This window comes from Trachurus trachurus (genome assembly GCF_905171665.1).
Source record: "Trachurus trachurus genome assembly, chromosome: 22".
Classification (NCBI taxonomy): Eukaryota; Metazoa; Chordata; class Actinopteri; order Carangiformes; family Carangidae; genus Trachurus; species Trachurus trachurus.
This window is the reverse complement of record NC_139907.1, coordinates 17,703,474-17,719,480: the sequence shown is the minus strand read 5'-3', so window position 1 is coordinate 17,719,480 and position 16,007 is coordinate 17,703,474. Positions and strand designations below refer to the sequence as shown.

The window sequence follows — 16,007 nt, the reverse complement described above, 5'->3', positions numbered from 1 at the left end:
TTGTGATTGTCTTTTTTTTTCTGAGCAGACACAGCACTGATATGTTTCTGTTAATGAATGAAACCTCAATGCACACCTTCTGTGAGACTGTACATGCTGCACTTTAACACAACACTGTGTTTTTACCTCAAGCTTCAGTACAGTTTATCAGTAGCAGCAGGTTTCAGTTGAATCCATCAAACATCACCTGGACTTCAGCCTCACTAAGTCCTGAAGTGATTTGTGAGGCAGAGATACGGGCTTACGTAGCTCATATCTCCCAATTTACATGCAGGTTTATCTCACTTGACACAGATAAGTGGAGGGTTGAGTGTCTCTCATTGTGATGTGAACCTGAGGCTAAAGTCCAGATGTGACTGGGCAGGAGAGGCTGTGTGAACTCTGAATCTGTACTCGGCAGTCGACAACCGTGTTTGCATACTAGTGCTCTTCATTCAGTCGGACCGCACCACTACAGTAAATGCTTCGGAGAAGATTCAGGTAGAACATACAGTATCTGTCACCTCTTTACTGAAGGTAAGCAGACTGATTTTTATAGATTTTAAGATGCCTTCAATTTCTTTTCTTTGATACAGTTTTATTGTGTGTTCTGCATTAAGTTCACTGAAATCAATAAGAGGCTCACTGTGCAGCACCATCAGCTAAACCCTGTAGGACACAGGAAAGTGAAGGATGAAGAGTTTGAGATGCTGGCTGCTGGCCGTTGCCCTGCTGCTGCTCAGCGTGGCCGGAGTTAACATGGAGCATCTCCAAGCTGAGAACCTGAACCTGCTCCCTCCACAGAAGCATAACTTGGTCCTGAACCGTGGAATGAGAGGTATTATTTGTTTGTGTCAACTTTCACTTTCAGTTTGTCTTTTCTTTTCATGCTTTTGGGACATGAAAAGCATACAACTTGAGGAGGATTAGTGTATTTTTGGTGTGAAAGAGAACTGTGATTGCGTTGAAATGCTGAATTAACTTTATCTTGTGTGTAGATCTCCTGTGGGTGTAGGTCAAATTCCAGCCTGTTGTTCCAGACAATTTAGTGACTCATTATGAGGTGATTTGTTTACCTAGTAAGAGTGTGCCAGACCGTTTTAATGCTTTGGCAATTGATCAAGGTTTTACCATGTTCACAGGGAGAGCCATTGAGAAACAGTCATGATATACCGTTATGATCAGTACATCTTGAAGACATAGGTTTCACATTTAAGGAAATGTTATTCACTTTCTTGGCCAGAGGAAGAAATTCAACCCTATGTTTATTTGTCAAACAGAGCTGCCGAGAGACTGTCATGAAATGTTGATGACCTCTTCAGGCCAGGCCAGAGATGGGGTGTATCTGATCCAACCGGGCGACTCTCCCATTGTGGCCTACTGTGCCATGCAGGAGGGAGGATGGACTGTTGTGCAGCATATCACAGTGAACAGCAGTGTGGACTTTGACCGTACCTGGGATGAGTACAAGCGCGGCTTCGGGGATGTCACTGGGGATCACTGGCTTGGGAATGAACACCTCCATCAGCTCACCCACGGGCCTGGGCGCTACAAACTAGGAGTAAAACTAGTGGACCCTGATGCCATCACCAAGACGGGGGAGTATGACCCCGTTCTGGTGGAGAACGAAGCATCCGCATACAGGCTGAGGCTGGGGTTGTTCCAGGGCTCAGCTGTGGACGCTCTGACCCTGGACACAGAGAACTACCTGCATGACAACCAGAGGTTCACCACTAAGGACAGAGACAATGACAACTATTTCCAAAACTGTGCCAAGCTGGAGTTTCAGGGGGTGCCTGGAGGGGGCTGGTGGTACGACGCTTGTGCTGGTGCCAATCTGAATCGCAGGAATGTAATCTACTGGCAAAAGGACTGCAACAAGGAGCGGCTGTGCAAGTACGCATGGATCATGGTGAGACCTACAGACACAGTCAAACTGGTCCAAAGCAGAGACTGCCAGAGGGACGAGCTATAAGGACATCTTTTTATAGCATTTGTGAAATTGTTAAAGGCTAAGTGATAAATGTTAATGTTTTTCCTTTTTAAGGTTCTCTCTCTTACAAACACAGTAATTTTCTCCTTTTTAGCGATCATGCTGGACACTGTATTCACCACATTTTATTCAGAAACGCATGGACATCAACAAATGCATGGATCACAAAATACTGAAAAGAACAAAAAATAAAAATCATCACAAACTTGAAACACAGTATAAAAATGCATCACGATTTTAGCTCTAGCTTTGTTTCCAACATACACCATGTCAATACATGAAGCAAAGCATCTCTGTCATTCCCCAAATTTAAGTGCAGACTTCTGGTTTATCACAGTTAAGCTGTTTCATAACAATTATTTTATGACACATGTAAAATATCCTTTGCATGTCATCACCCATCCAATTCTCACTGAAAGGAACATTTCACAAAAAACTGCATTGTTATTATTACTTTTTGCCACAGTACATTACAATTTTGCCAGAAATACGATGAAGATATGAGGATATGACATTGATTTAGCTACAGTTATTCAGAGAAGACAAACACTGTATTTCAATGCTCAAAGAAAAAAGAAAAGATCCTGAGGATGAAAAGTAATAAACAGGTTATAATAAACAATGTGTGCTCTTAAATCCTCCTTACCATTCTCTATGTAAACACTGACATTGTTTAACAAGTTTGCCATGTAGTTTGTGTAAAATGACTAGAAAGTCACAGGATAGACCACTAAGGTTTCCTTTGGTGTTATTTAAAAGTTTTTATGTTATTCAATTTATGGAAGAAAATGCTGAATGTGTAATGTGAAAACAATGGATTTGAATCTGTATTCACACTTCTTACAAATGACAATGGCACATGTGAAAAGGCTTTGATTATCATCAAGTTACAATCTTGACTTAGCAAGCAGACTCCGACATCAGGAACAACACGTATTAGCCCTTGAAAATAAAATAGCAACTCCAACATGTGCATCCTCAATACAAACACAATACCTACAATATTAAACAGATTTTGTGTATAAAGTTTCAACTTCAGGGGGAAACTGGCAATTCCAGCCCTTAAAACCAACAGTGATTAGACTAGAACAATGTAATTATGGTCTCCAATTATCCAGCAGTGCAGCTTGGATACTTTAAGGACAATAGGAAATAATCTGTGTGTTATGACCAATGACATTTTGTGTATCGATTTTGGGGAAATACTGGTATGTTTAATATTTTTGAATATATGTACAGTGCCACTGATTATTTTATATTGGAACAATTTTGTAATGCTCTTCTATCTCCATAGTTTGAGCAGTAGGCTAATAACATACACTATAATAGACCTACTGATTAATCAGCAACTTTATAAATTGTACCAGCTTTTTATATACCATTTTTGCTTTTCACCTATGTAGAGTTCAAGTTCACAAAGCCAAGATTCAGTACAAACATGATTTACAGCTGTCGTCATACACGATCTTTAAAAAAAAAAAAAACAGAAAAAAAAAAGTTCATGTCAGTTTGGAGCTGACCACAGGGTTCTGCCCATACCAGTATAGTTTCTCCTCAATCCGTTTCTTCTTCCACTGGCAGAGTAAAAGCATGCGGAAGGTCTTCTGAAAAGTCTTGTTACACAGAGCATAGCACATTGGATTGACGGTGCTGTTGACGTAGCACAGCCAGTAGCCCAGGTGCCAGAGGGAGAGGGGGATGCAGTCTGAGCAGAAGGTGGAAATCAGCACCATGATGTTATAAGGCGTCCATGTTAGGATGAAGGCCAGCAAGATAGCGCTGAGAGTCTGAGCTGCCTTCCTCTCCTTGATCAACACCATCCTCTTCCTCTTGGTGATCTGGTTCTTCAACGTGGCGTCGATGGGTTTAGATGTCGAGGAGGTGGACGGGACGCTCATGGACTCAGCCGAGGAAAACGTCGACGACGCCATTTTGGTATCTCCGTTTTTGCTCTGGTGCTCCACGTGGGTGTCTTTGGCCATAGGTTTGAACTTGTAGGACACACACTTGCTGCTCCTCTGAGAGTTGCTTTTCGGTGGCGTCTGGAAGAAGCTGTCCTCATCATAGCTGCTGAGCTGCTCGTTCTCACTGCCCACCCCACTCTTGGTGGCCTCGCAAGCCTGGTTCCTGAATGAGGGCTGGAAGCCTGCTGGGGATACAGGACGCTCCTCATCTTCAGAGGAGGCATAACTATTGAAGGTGGTCAGCTGCCCAGCTTTGGACCACTCATCATTGGTGGTGGCTGCTGATTTGGCAGCATTACTCCTGCTGGAAGAAGACCAGGAGGCTTGGTTCCTGTCATGAGAAGCTGATCTTAGTTTACAGCTAAAACAGGATCTGATAATGGTCTTCTGAGGCTGAGCGACCCCAGAGTCTGTGGCATAGTTAATCCCCTGGAGCTCAGCCAGATCCTTGGTCCTTTTCTCAGTCTCTTTGTAGATTCGACAGTAGAGGATTGTCATGACTGACACAGGGATATAAAAGGCTGCAATCGCTGTCCCAAAGGTTATTACTGGCTCAGAGAAAAACTGGATCTGGCATTGCCTCTCAGGGACAGTCCGTTTTCCTACAAAATATTGCCAGCAGAGTATTGGTGGAGCCCACAGAACGAGTGACACCAGCCAGGCTAAACCTATCATAATCCCAGCTCGTTTGGGCGTCCGTTTGGCCCTGTAGGTCAGAGGCCTGGTGATGGAGAAATATCTGTCGAAACTGATCACCAACAGGTTCATGACTGATGCATTACTGGCCACATAGTCAACCGCCAACCACAGGTCACAGGCAAGGTTTCCTAAGGCCCAGTAGCCCATCAGTATGTAAGAGGTATACAGATTCATGGAGAAGACGCCTATGATGAGGTCCGCAGCTGCCAGACTCAGCAGGTAGTAATTGTTCACTGTCTTTAGTTGGCTGTTGACTTTAAAGGAGAGCATCACCAGAACATTCCCCACGATGGTGATGAGACTTACTATAGCTGACACCGTTGCAATGGTGATCACCTCCCAGAGACTGTGTGTCACTAGATGAATATCCATTGTACTGGTATTTACAGTGGTGTTCAGCATGTTCTCTCCGTCCATGGTTTTGTGTTTATTGGCATCCAACCATGGCAAGTGTGTTGTGATTGGTCATCTTCATGAAGATCTTCTGGGAAGAAAGCAAAAAATAAAAGCTCACACTTCTGCAAATTCAATTTATGGCCATTAGATGGCATAATTTCAGCACTTCATCAAATAGTCATATTCACATTGAGGAGTCAAACACAGGCTTGACATGATTTGCTTTTAAAAAGTAAATGTTTGCACGCTATGCAGCTCTTGTATTTAACATTTCAGCAAACTATATGTTTCAAATTCCCTTTTTTTAAATATATTTTACTGTTTTACTTCCTGTTGTTTGTCAGTTGTACCTAAACCTTCACAGTTTCCAGACTAAGATCAGGCTCATATGAATATACCCATATGGAGCAGTTAAGGCAATTTCTGCAACCATCTGTGACACATTTCAAAAATCCAGGTCAATACAAAATTATCTCTCTTTGTTCTAAATCTATGCAGTTAATAGTGTATAAACTCAGTTCATTAAAATGTTAAGAATGAATTTGGCCCTTTGGTACTGCTGCCTGTTGCTGCCTACCTTAAAGTTTACATCACCCCCAACAGACTGCATCAGGGGACTGGGGCACGTTGTGACACTTTGTTTGACATTTCTGTCTGTCTGTCCCTTAAGTCAGCGCTCAAGTCAAAATCTAATAAAAACTTTTCACACACATCTGCTATGAAATGGTGTATGTGTTAGAGTTCACCTTATCATTCGGGTTAGTTGCCACATACACTGGTTTGAACATGAACATTGTGACATAAGGACTATTGGTGTAAGTGAGTGAGCTACAAAAATAATTAATAAAACAAACATACTTTATTTTCTCTTCCTTTCAAAAGTATCTGCCACAGGGTGCTATACTGTATATCTTTTTATTTTTTTTAATGTGGAATAAAGACTAATTAAGCATGTACAGATTGAATTAGCTGATTCATGACTTGTTTCTGATGGAACAAAGTAGGGGTGTTAACACCTCATCCATAACAACCATCCCCAGTCCACCTTATATTGTATATAAAAATGACACTTTCTAATCAAATGGAACAATTACAGTAATACTAGTTGTTTATCATTTGAATGTGGCAACAATTTCAAAAATTGCATGAATGAAATACTATGATAAAACAAGATGGGTATGAAACCTTGATACAACCCCTGAATTAGAGAAAGTCATCTTAGGTGAGGGATTTAATACTATCATGAAATGTGTGAAAAGTATATACCACAGCAAATAAAAAATGTGCTCAGCTATGAGTTTGCTGAAACACCCAAACTTCTGCCTACCTTTCAAACTCACGACCAGCCATGCATCAAATACTTATTACCGCAGTTTGTACCTCACTTCGAAGAGAACTGCACTAAAATAATCAAATAAGGAGAACATTTGCTGTGTGGAGGGTTTGTTTCCTGTAGTACACCCCCTTCTCTGCAGCACTTGTGCAGGGATCATTCACAGAAACAGAGGGGCCTCTCTTTCAAGTAACTTTCTGTCTCCACAGCCAACCAAGCAAGAAGGTCACAACTGTACATTTCAGGTTATTTTTCAAGAAGGTTTTGACATTCACATTTCACATTTTTATTCACCGTGCTAACATGTTTCCAAAGCACTTAAAAGAAACGGCCCAGCACTGGTGAATGACCTTCATGTCAGAAAAAATTACTTGTCAACACAGAGTTTATGCATTGTTGTTCTGAATAAATAAGTCATGTATGAGGCACTAGTGACGGAGCACAGCACCCGTCCTATACCAGTAGAGGGCAGTAAACACCCTCCACATGAGAAAGCTGGTAACCCACATCCACTCTCAACTTGGAGCAGTGGTGTGTGTGCACATTTCATCCCTGGGTGCCGGACACTAATAGTGGGTGAGGGGCGATCCTTGACAACCTGGACTTGTATTTTTAAAATAAGCACATGGGAAATTTCTATGGTTTGATGCCTTCTCCCTTAATGACCTACAAATGCATGACTGTGCCATGTGGTTTTGCTCTTGCCGTGAATGTACTGAAGCAGCATTAAGTCCCCCCAGTTTCAGTACACTTTCATATGCCAATGATGGTAAACATAGATCTACCGATCACAGTATTTGAGTGTGAAGTTACAGTGTGTTGTACAGTAGTTGTCCACAGTGTGTGTTGAGCTTATAATGTCTTACTTGCTCATTCCAGTTTTGCAGAAAGGACAGTCCTCTCTAAGGAAACACCTCAGCCAAATGAGCATCTGCATTTCTAGTCACGCCAATTGCTCTGCTTAAAATTAGGGAATTTTAGCACCATGTAACAGCCCAGCATCTGTGTCCTGAGTATGACCTTCCAAGCTCTAAAATGGTATGGTCAGATTCTCCAGAATCATTACTTCCAATTGATAATGACCAGTGCAACCACCGAGCATAAATCCACCATCAGGGAGGCACAGACTCAGTGTGGAGCATCGATGAACTCAGGGGCAGATCAACTCTGCAGAGAAAATCCTCCATGTGTGTAGAAGCAATTGAGCCAGTCTAATCCCTTGAAACATGGTCACAGAAAACCAAGGGAAACAGACTTTTTGTACTGTAAAATGTATGTAGACTGTCAGATCTGACCAATCCTGGGCAGGAGCGTAGGTGTGCTGTGGTAAAAACACTGCAATAGGAAATTACGGTAGCTACATTTGCTTACAGTAAAAAGAAAACTCAATGCAAGAAGGTATTTTCTGACAGGCTGAAATACCAAACAAATAATGTCATGTTACTAAATTTAATAGTAGGCTTATTAACTCAAAATGGAAGTGTATCCTGATCTCCCTTGCAGCTAGAGATGTATCATAATTCAAGCCATGTAATGTTTTGAACATGATAATAAGTCAAACTTGAGAATGACTTCCTCACTTAATTGGCATTCTTTGGACGGTGCCAGATTAGCAGGAGTGCCGGTGGCAGCCTGAGGCCCACACAAATAAAATTCCAGTCACTGTGGGGGTCCTCCTGCAGGACTTGGATTGTCCCTCGTCTTGTTATATAACGGCATTTCGCATCACATCACTCAAATCCCCACATGAGTACATTGTTTACCATAAGGGGCGCCATGAATCTGTCCACAGAATTTACTGCTATTTCTTGTTTTTTTTTTACAAATGTAGTACTACCCTCTTCTTTTTAATTGAGTGTTGGCACACTCCAAAGTGAAATATTCAATTTTCCTCATAATGTTCTTACCAACTCAAACCTCAATAACATTTTAACCTCAATTGCAGCATCACCAACTTTGGTCTAACTGAATATGTCAATACTGGATGGACTGTCAATATGTGGTTGAGATTTTCATGTCTGAATTGCAATAATTTATATATTTATATCCTACATTTTACATTGAACTAGTAGCTAATGACCAACAGCCTCTGCTGTAGGCTACACCTCATTTGCAAAATGGGGAGCGTGCCTATGTTCCCTCAGCCCTATGTTCCCTCTGGACTCTCTCTACCTATCTGGACTCTGTCTATCTGGCCTGTCTAGCCTCTACCTGGTCTTTTTACTAAACTTAACCAACTCCTTTCTTCATTGCCTAAACCCAACCAATGGTGGGACCAAAGGGCTGTGGGAATAGGGCCTAATTTTCAGTGACAACAAAAGTTAGAAATGAGGGAACATAGGGCTGTGGGAACATAGGGATGACCCCACGAAAATGTTAACATGCTAATGGATAAGTAGGTACACACAGTAAACATCAGCATATTAGTGCTGTCATTGTGAGCATGTTAGCATGGTGACTTTAGCACTTGGCCCGGAGCACTGCCATCCTTACAGAGCTGCTAACATGTCCATCAGCTGCGTGGTTGTCTTCTTTAGACCAGCAGCAGCAAGGAAATAACAATAAAATATTTTAGGTGTTAGCCATTCGTCAGTGTGTTAATTCCTAGTCACCAAGTATATGCATGTGGCTGTAGCCTTAATTCTAACTTTATAAAGTTATGGCTATTTTTACTCTTTGGAACTCTATGGAGTAGCCCATCCGTTAGTTTAAAAGGGTGTTTTGTTCCCCCTTTTTGTTTAATTTTTCAGAACATAGAGTGGATTGGCTCATCCATCCGTGATTATGTATGATGCTCCAAAAATAATTAATTAATGATGACGGGTACTGTGTTTGAGAAACAAGGATATTCCTGACTCATTGATGACTGTTGTATTGCTTACAGACATGCATGCGCATGTGCACACACACACAAACATCAGACTTGTTCTGCCTCTTGACCTCAAGAGGTAGAACTAGTCAAGCTTGCTAATAGCTTCTAAATCGAAGGAGGAAGCATTTTAATGGTACACTCAGGGCTCAGAGAGTGGGGTAAACATGGACTCTGCATCACTATAAATACTGAATATGGTCTGTTCTGGCCTGTTTTTGGCCTTTTTATGGATGCAGTTTGGTGTCAGATGTGACGCACAGTGTGGAAGAGCTTTGTGACGCTGTCTGGTCAGAGGAAAAACACAGGGGGGTTGAAAAACAAAAGATATTGCTGCTGAATTTCTGGTACAGCCTACATTTTACGTAGTGTTTGAGAATAAAATATAATACCCAGAGGTCATTAGAGTGAATCAGTGCAAGTGGTGTACAGAAACCCTACTGTTATACCAGTGCCAAGAAACCAAGTCTTCCTTAGTACATATGCATCCAAAGAGTATCAGACTGTCCTCTGAAATATTGTGCAAGCACAGTGTGCATAAATAATGGTCATTGATCCAGTGATTAACAGTGCCCAGTATGTGTGTGAGGGCACGCTACTGTAGGTAACACAAGCCTAGATACTGCCTCCACACTGATTGCAGAGGCGGACATGTTGAACAGCGGCTTCCTGCGGGTCCTATACTGGCACCTGGCCATCAGTGCTCCTGTGCTGTAGCTCCATGCTCCCAGTCATACGTAACCTTTTTCTACACTCTCCTGTGGCTGCAGCACAACTGCTCTGGACAGCAAAAACAAGAAAGTATAAAGCATGTGTCTTTGTGTGTATGGCATTTATGAAAGAAAGAGAAAGAAGATGAAAGTGAAAGAAAGAAAGAAAGAAAGAAAGAAAGAAAGAAAGAAAGAAAGAAAGAAAGAAAGAAAGAAAGAAAGAAAGAAAGCATGGAGCAAAAGAGAGGTGAGTCAAAGCGAAGGTAAAGGACACCATGTGTGTCTGCGTGGTATGATGTGCAAATCAGCCCACAGCTCTTTGGCACAATGGTTCGTGCAGGCTGTAGTCAGTCCACTGACCCATGGTTAAGATTCCTGCATACGTGGTGATCTGGAAGAGGTCCTAAGAAATGCTTGAATCATCCTGAGTATCAGGCATCAAATGTTCACACTAAGAGCTGCTTCAAAAAATGCAAACTGAAATATTTATGAGCGTTTTAGTGTTGGTCGTCCAAGATAGAATGCAGCCATTACAGACTTAAGAAACATATGTAGGGTACAGTATAAAAAGTCAGGTGTGGGATTAATGCAAAGTGAGTGTTTTATTCATTGCCTTACATTCTCTCCTCCCTGATTCTAAATCAAACTTCAATCTCTCTGCTTTGATGAGAAGTGATGAATATGATCATTAGATGATGATCTGCTGATCGACACCACAGTGGCTTTGGCAGCTGCTGAAGGGAAATAAATGATAACACTTGAAGCCTCAAGGAGTTCCATTTTATGAGCAACTACCACATTTCATTAATTGCTCCATCAATTCGATAATGATTTGACTATAAACTCATCTGTGTGAAGAGCTCTCTGAGTCTTTGTTGCTGCCAGTGCATCTAGTTTGTCGGTCATCTGTTCCTAATTCATTGCAAACCAGTTTTCTGTAGGCTGATGTTAAATTTATCTGAAAAGACAAAGCTGGTTGTTTGACTAACATAATTCAAATGATAATTTTCAGTGAAAGGTGGAAGCATATGCTCAGTTAAGGGGGCCACTCAGAAATAGAGAAAGATACCTGTGTGCATCTCTTTCAAGCTATCAGTGTGTCAATATACTAGTAGGAATTTAGCTATGTCAACACAGAATGAGTCCAGGTCTGATGGGCAGCTGGACAACTCCCCCCAGAAAATGCAATTTATTCGAAGACAAAATGCTACCAAAAAAGAGATTAAACTGGTTTACAATCAAGCAAACAATGACTTTTCTGTGGCAGCTCTTTCCAGTCTTTCTTTCAAGACTTCCACTATCTTTCTACATTTATTGTAACACCTCACAAGATCTTGTGGGGACTGAGTGGACTCGTTAAAATCACGCTTCACTGCCTGATCCTCCCCTGTTTTGTCATTTCTACTTAATCAAAAAAAGAGGAGGGGAAAGACTTGTGCTTAAGCCTTTGAAGAAAGATAATGATTGTTATTTGGGGTTGAGAGGAACAATATTACATTTCAGTTCATTTCATGAACTGAAATTTCAGATAAGTCTGAAAGGAGACGGGGAGATAAAAGGGGAGACAGGGAGTGGAAGAAAATAGGATTGTGCTTTAAACTGTAATTTATTTTAACACACATTTCTTCAACTTATTCAGCAATAACTTTTAAGCTAAAATGTTCCTGATGTATCCTTTCTTATTCTGTACATTAAGTCCTCTAGATGCACACACACCTTTCCGGGAGCACATCTTCTGTTGCTTTCATTAAGGTAAAAGGCTACATTAAAAATACATGCTCAGACCTCTCAGACATGCACTTGAGCACACATGATGCAATTTCCCCTTAAATCCAGGTCATTCCTTTGAGCATCAATAAAAAAAAAAGAGGGGATTTTCAGTAGGTCATGCTTCTTTACTGATACAAGTAAGTAAAAAAAAAAGAAGACATATACTCACAATTGAGTTTCATCACATGTCACAGTCTGCTGTGTAAGGGCAGATTGGGTCCCCTGGCAAGAGAAAAGTTCATGGTTAATCCCTTTGTTTTGCCTGGGAAGCCTGCAGGTCAAGTGTGGCACGGAGGAACAGGATCACAACACAGTTGGAGAAAGGATTGAGGTGGTTGAGAAATCCTGCTGACTTGACCCTCACATGCCTGAGGGGTTCGGGGGGAATGTGTGAGCAACGAGGCAGAGGAGAAAGAGGACGAAGAGCAGGAGGAGGGTGAACACCAGGAGGCTTCAGTCATCCCTGCTCAAGAGGCACAGAGCACAGCATCACCTCTCCATCAGCCACCCGTCACAGCCGCTGTGTGTCCAGATGGGAAAAGTATCCTCAAGTTGCAACGCATCCTTCCTCAGTCATTCATAAATTCTGTAGAACCTCTTCAGGAGCCATAGAAAGAGGTGTGGAGAACTTTTTTCCTCCCAGTCTGAGCTGCGCTGGATGAAGTGTGCTGCCTCTCACTTAAGTTGAGGCAGAATGTCAGAGTGAAGCTGCCTGACGCCTGAGCCAAGTCACTGCTACTGCCACACTGCTGCCGCTGCTGCCTCTGCCGTTTCATCTACTCTCTGGCTGACAGACGCAGATGTAGCTGACGCTAGCTAGCTGGGAGGAGAAATTCCCATAGGGCTGAATGGTTCATCATGTTTCGGGACAGTGAGCATGCAGCCCTGACCACAGAGTGTGTGTGTGAGAGAGAGAAAGAGAAGGAGAGAGAGAGAGAAGGGAGAGGTGGGGGAAAAAGGAAGTGGCTGGGTGGCTTCAAGGGTTTTCATTTTGGAAGGTGTCAGGGTGGGAGGGAAAGTGTGGGAGGGAGGGAATGTGTGTGATGGTGGTGGAGAGGATGGTGTTTAGTCAGACAAGTCAAGTCAAACCGCGTCTTTGAGCGGTTGCATGCTGGTGTCACACAAACCATTAATTACCTCCATTGGCATGTCTTTTGTGTGTCTTTTTTTTCTGAGGAGCAAGAAGAGACAGTGACCCTCGTTATCACCGGTGCCGGCTCCCTCAGTGTTTGAACAACACTGAGGGAACATTAAAGCAGTGTGGCTATCAGCAAACTGATCTGCACAGCATAAAACACCACTGCTGCCTTTGTGCTCACATGGGAGAGCACTGACATGGCTGGGCCAGATAAGCAGACAACTGAAGTGACAGATGTTTTTTCACCAGGACCTTTGTGTGTATGAGAGTGCGAGTGTGTGCGTGCATGTGTGTGTATACAGCGTGCATGTCATTGTGCTGATTGGGGAATTATTTGCTTGGCAACTGCCCTGGATGGGTGTAAAGTCCTTATATGTTTTAATCTGGATGATGGGGGCTGGTCTGTGCCATGAGCTTCCATCAAATCACCAGAGAGATACACTAATAAATCCAGCTGTTTCCAACACAGCATTTTGTATTATAGAATATACTGAAGGTATTTTCACCCCCCGCCATCCCCCCACCCCAACACCACTCTCCATTCAATTTATGGCACAGACTCATATTCACAAGGTCAGAGGACAAAACCGCCTGTTTATCTGGTGCTTACAGTATTCATTTCAGAGAATTATCAAATCACACTCTGTTTCTAAGCTCTGATTATACAGTATACGGTAAATGTATTTGCCTTATTGTATAGTCAAGTAAAGTGATTTCTGGCCTGAGCACGCCTCCAGGGAACTGAAGGATTAATCAAATGTTCGGTTACATTTCAACTATTGCTAATATTTTTACTTTGAAAGGTCACAGTCCAAAAAGCACCACAGAAGGTTTGATTTATTAGTGACACATTTGCACATTTGCACATTTGAAAAAATAAGAATAGATAGCACACACACACAAACACACACACACACACACACACACACACACACACACACACACACACACACACACACACACACACACACACACACACACACACACACACACACACACACACACACACACACACACAAAGAAGAAGCTGGTAAGTAGATAATAGACAGACACTCCCTCCTATACTTCATACTGACATTTGTCATGATGCAGCTCTAAAACTGAAATGATTTTGCTACTAGGTCAGACCTATACGCCGATGATATGATTGATTCCTTTCATGAAAGTCCCACCACGTCTGTTACACAGGACATCATATATATATTTATATATACACCGTATATACCATGCCATACGTCATACAGCCCCTCCACCTTCCTCACTGCTTGACAGTCTGATCTAATGCCATTTCCAGGCAGCTGGCCAAAAGACAGACACCTGGCTCATCATTACCATTGAATTGCTGACCTGCACAAAGTTTATAGGGTAGTCGTATTTTTTATGTGATACATTCACACATTAACACACACGCACAAACACACACACAAAAGCTCCGCTGTGCACCCCCACAAACATGTTACCTTTCAAACTCATTCATACATGTCTTATTGATAAAATCATAAAAAAAATCTATTAGAAACAAAGACAGGCTGATGCATAATTAACTTTCTAATTAGGTGTGTGATTGAAAATTGGTTATAGATCAATAACTGAAATGAGGCATATGACCTTTAACAGGAAAAGCCACAAAACAATGTTTTTTTTCAAAGCATTTTTTTCCCTCCATCACTTTGATTTGATCATTTCTAGCTCATCCTCTGCAGAACGGTATTCCTACTAATGATAGCTAATAATAGCAGATGTCAGGAGAGCACGGGAGTCCACTATCATCCAGGCATCCTCGTCTCTGTTCATCTGCATCCTAAAGGCATGTCTGTTTTTCCACAGGTCACTGTCTGATCGCTGTGTGCCTGCGAGAGAGACAAGATGAGGGCGGACATCAACACAGCCGGAGATGGATTGCATCTGTCCACAGTCCACGGGGCTTGCTCATCTCCTGACCCAATTGTGCACCCATATGCTGGGCAAAAAAAGATCAGCCTGGCGGTGCGTGGCGCAGTGGGTGGAGCGGCCGTCCCATGTTGAGGCTGCGGTCCTCGCCGCAGGCGTCCCCGGTTCGAATCCCGCGTCGGGCGGACCTTTCCTGCGTGTCATTCCCCCTCTCTCTGCCTCCCCATTTCCTGTCTATCTCTACTGTCATCACTATCAAATAAAAGCAAAAAGCCGAAAAAAAATATACTTTAAAAAAAAAAAAAAAAAAAAAAAAAAGATCAGCCTCTGCATGGTGCTATTCTAATATCTTTTCTAATTCTTTTTTTTTTCTACTCCCCCAATCTGAAAGTGCTCTGTGTTCAGTGTTAAACACTGCTCCTCAACTAAAACTTAAAGGAGCTTTAATTAGTTGAACACTGGTCTGACATTCTCTTTGTGTGCTAGATTTTTTTTTTTTGTATTAGCTAAATTAGAGATTAACTCCCACCTCTATAAATGATACAGATCAAGCAGAATTACGTTGCTGACACGATCAATGGCTCACTTTGGAGCCTTCTTTAATCTAGTTGATCCCTGGCACACTGTCGCTCCATGCCGGCTGAAAAAATCGACTGCTCTGCTGTCCTTCTCTCTTCAGGGCTTTGATGTGCAACAAATGTTTATCTGCCGTCGCGCCTGGCTATTCATTTTTTCTCTCTCTTCTTTTTCCTCTTCTTCTTCTTCCTTTTCTCTGTCTCCCACTGGCCCCAAGCAACAACCCCTTTCTGACATAATGATTTGCCAATACTTTGTACTGTTTCAGCGGATTTACAGGTCCCTGCTGCGGAGCTCGCTTTTAGAGAAGACTGGATTGTTTGCAGCTCTCAGACAATCAGAAGCACAGGGTTTTGCTGTGTCAAGCAATTTGCTGCACAAAGAAAAAACATTCGATAACTATGCAATTTCTAAGAAAGCTACAAAGCTACAGAATGAAAGCTAAGTTTAGACTCATGAATAAGCATAATAAGCGTTTACTGAAATGAGAATAGAAGCAGTATCAATGTCGCTGACGAACAGAGAGCCACCACCTCCTCCAGGTTACACCAGTACAGCCAGGGCTGGGTGGCACATGAGCTCTCCCTCTCTACAATGCAACTTTAATGTCGCCTCGACAGAGGAGATTAGGTGGTGGGCAGCTCTGATTGAGCCGTTATTGTGGACCTGTGGTTTGCGTTCCTTTGTGGA

General features: G+C 42.3%; 2 protein-coding genes across 4 annotated transcripts; one reads left to right on the top strand and one right to left on the bottom strand.

Annotated features, from left to right (window-relative positions):
- Positions 1 to 173: 173 nt before the first annotated feature.
- On the top strand, positions 174 to 2,585 carry LOC311006036 (fibrinogen-like protein 1-like protein). Of its 3 annotated transcripts, none has more exons than XM_083998658.1 (3): positions 174 to 516; positions 642 to 817; positions 1,260 to 2,585. In XM_083998658.1, exons 2-3 carry the CDS (start codon positions 673 to 675, stop codon positions 1,952 to 1,954), a joined length of 840 nt encoding a protein of 279 aa, XP_083854784.1. In that variant the 5' UTR covers positions 174 to 516; positions 642 to 672; the 3' UTR covers positions 1,955 to 2,585. The 3 variants fall into 3 exon arrangements, with proteins under 3 accessions (XP_083854784.1, XP_083854783.1, XP_083854782.1); XM_083998657.1 differs by having other exon boundaries at positions 633 to 817; XM_083998656.1 differs by having other exon boundaries at positions 600 to 817.
- Positions 2,586 to 3,471: 886 nt separating this feature from the next.
- Positions 3,472 to 5,058, bottom strand: chrm5a (cholinergic receptor, muscarinic 5a; the record flags this gene model as incomplete). The annotated part of the gene is made up of 1 exon (XM_083997522.1): positions 3,472 to 5,058. The coding sequence occupies exon 1, from the start codon at positions 5,050 to 5,052 to the stop codon at positions 3,472 to 3,474; it is 1,581 nt and encodes a 526-aa protein (XP_083853648.1). The 5' UTR covers positions 5,053 to 5,058.
- Between the last annotated feature and the right edge of the window lie 10,949 nt (positions 5,059 to 16,007).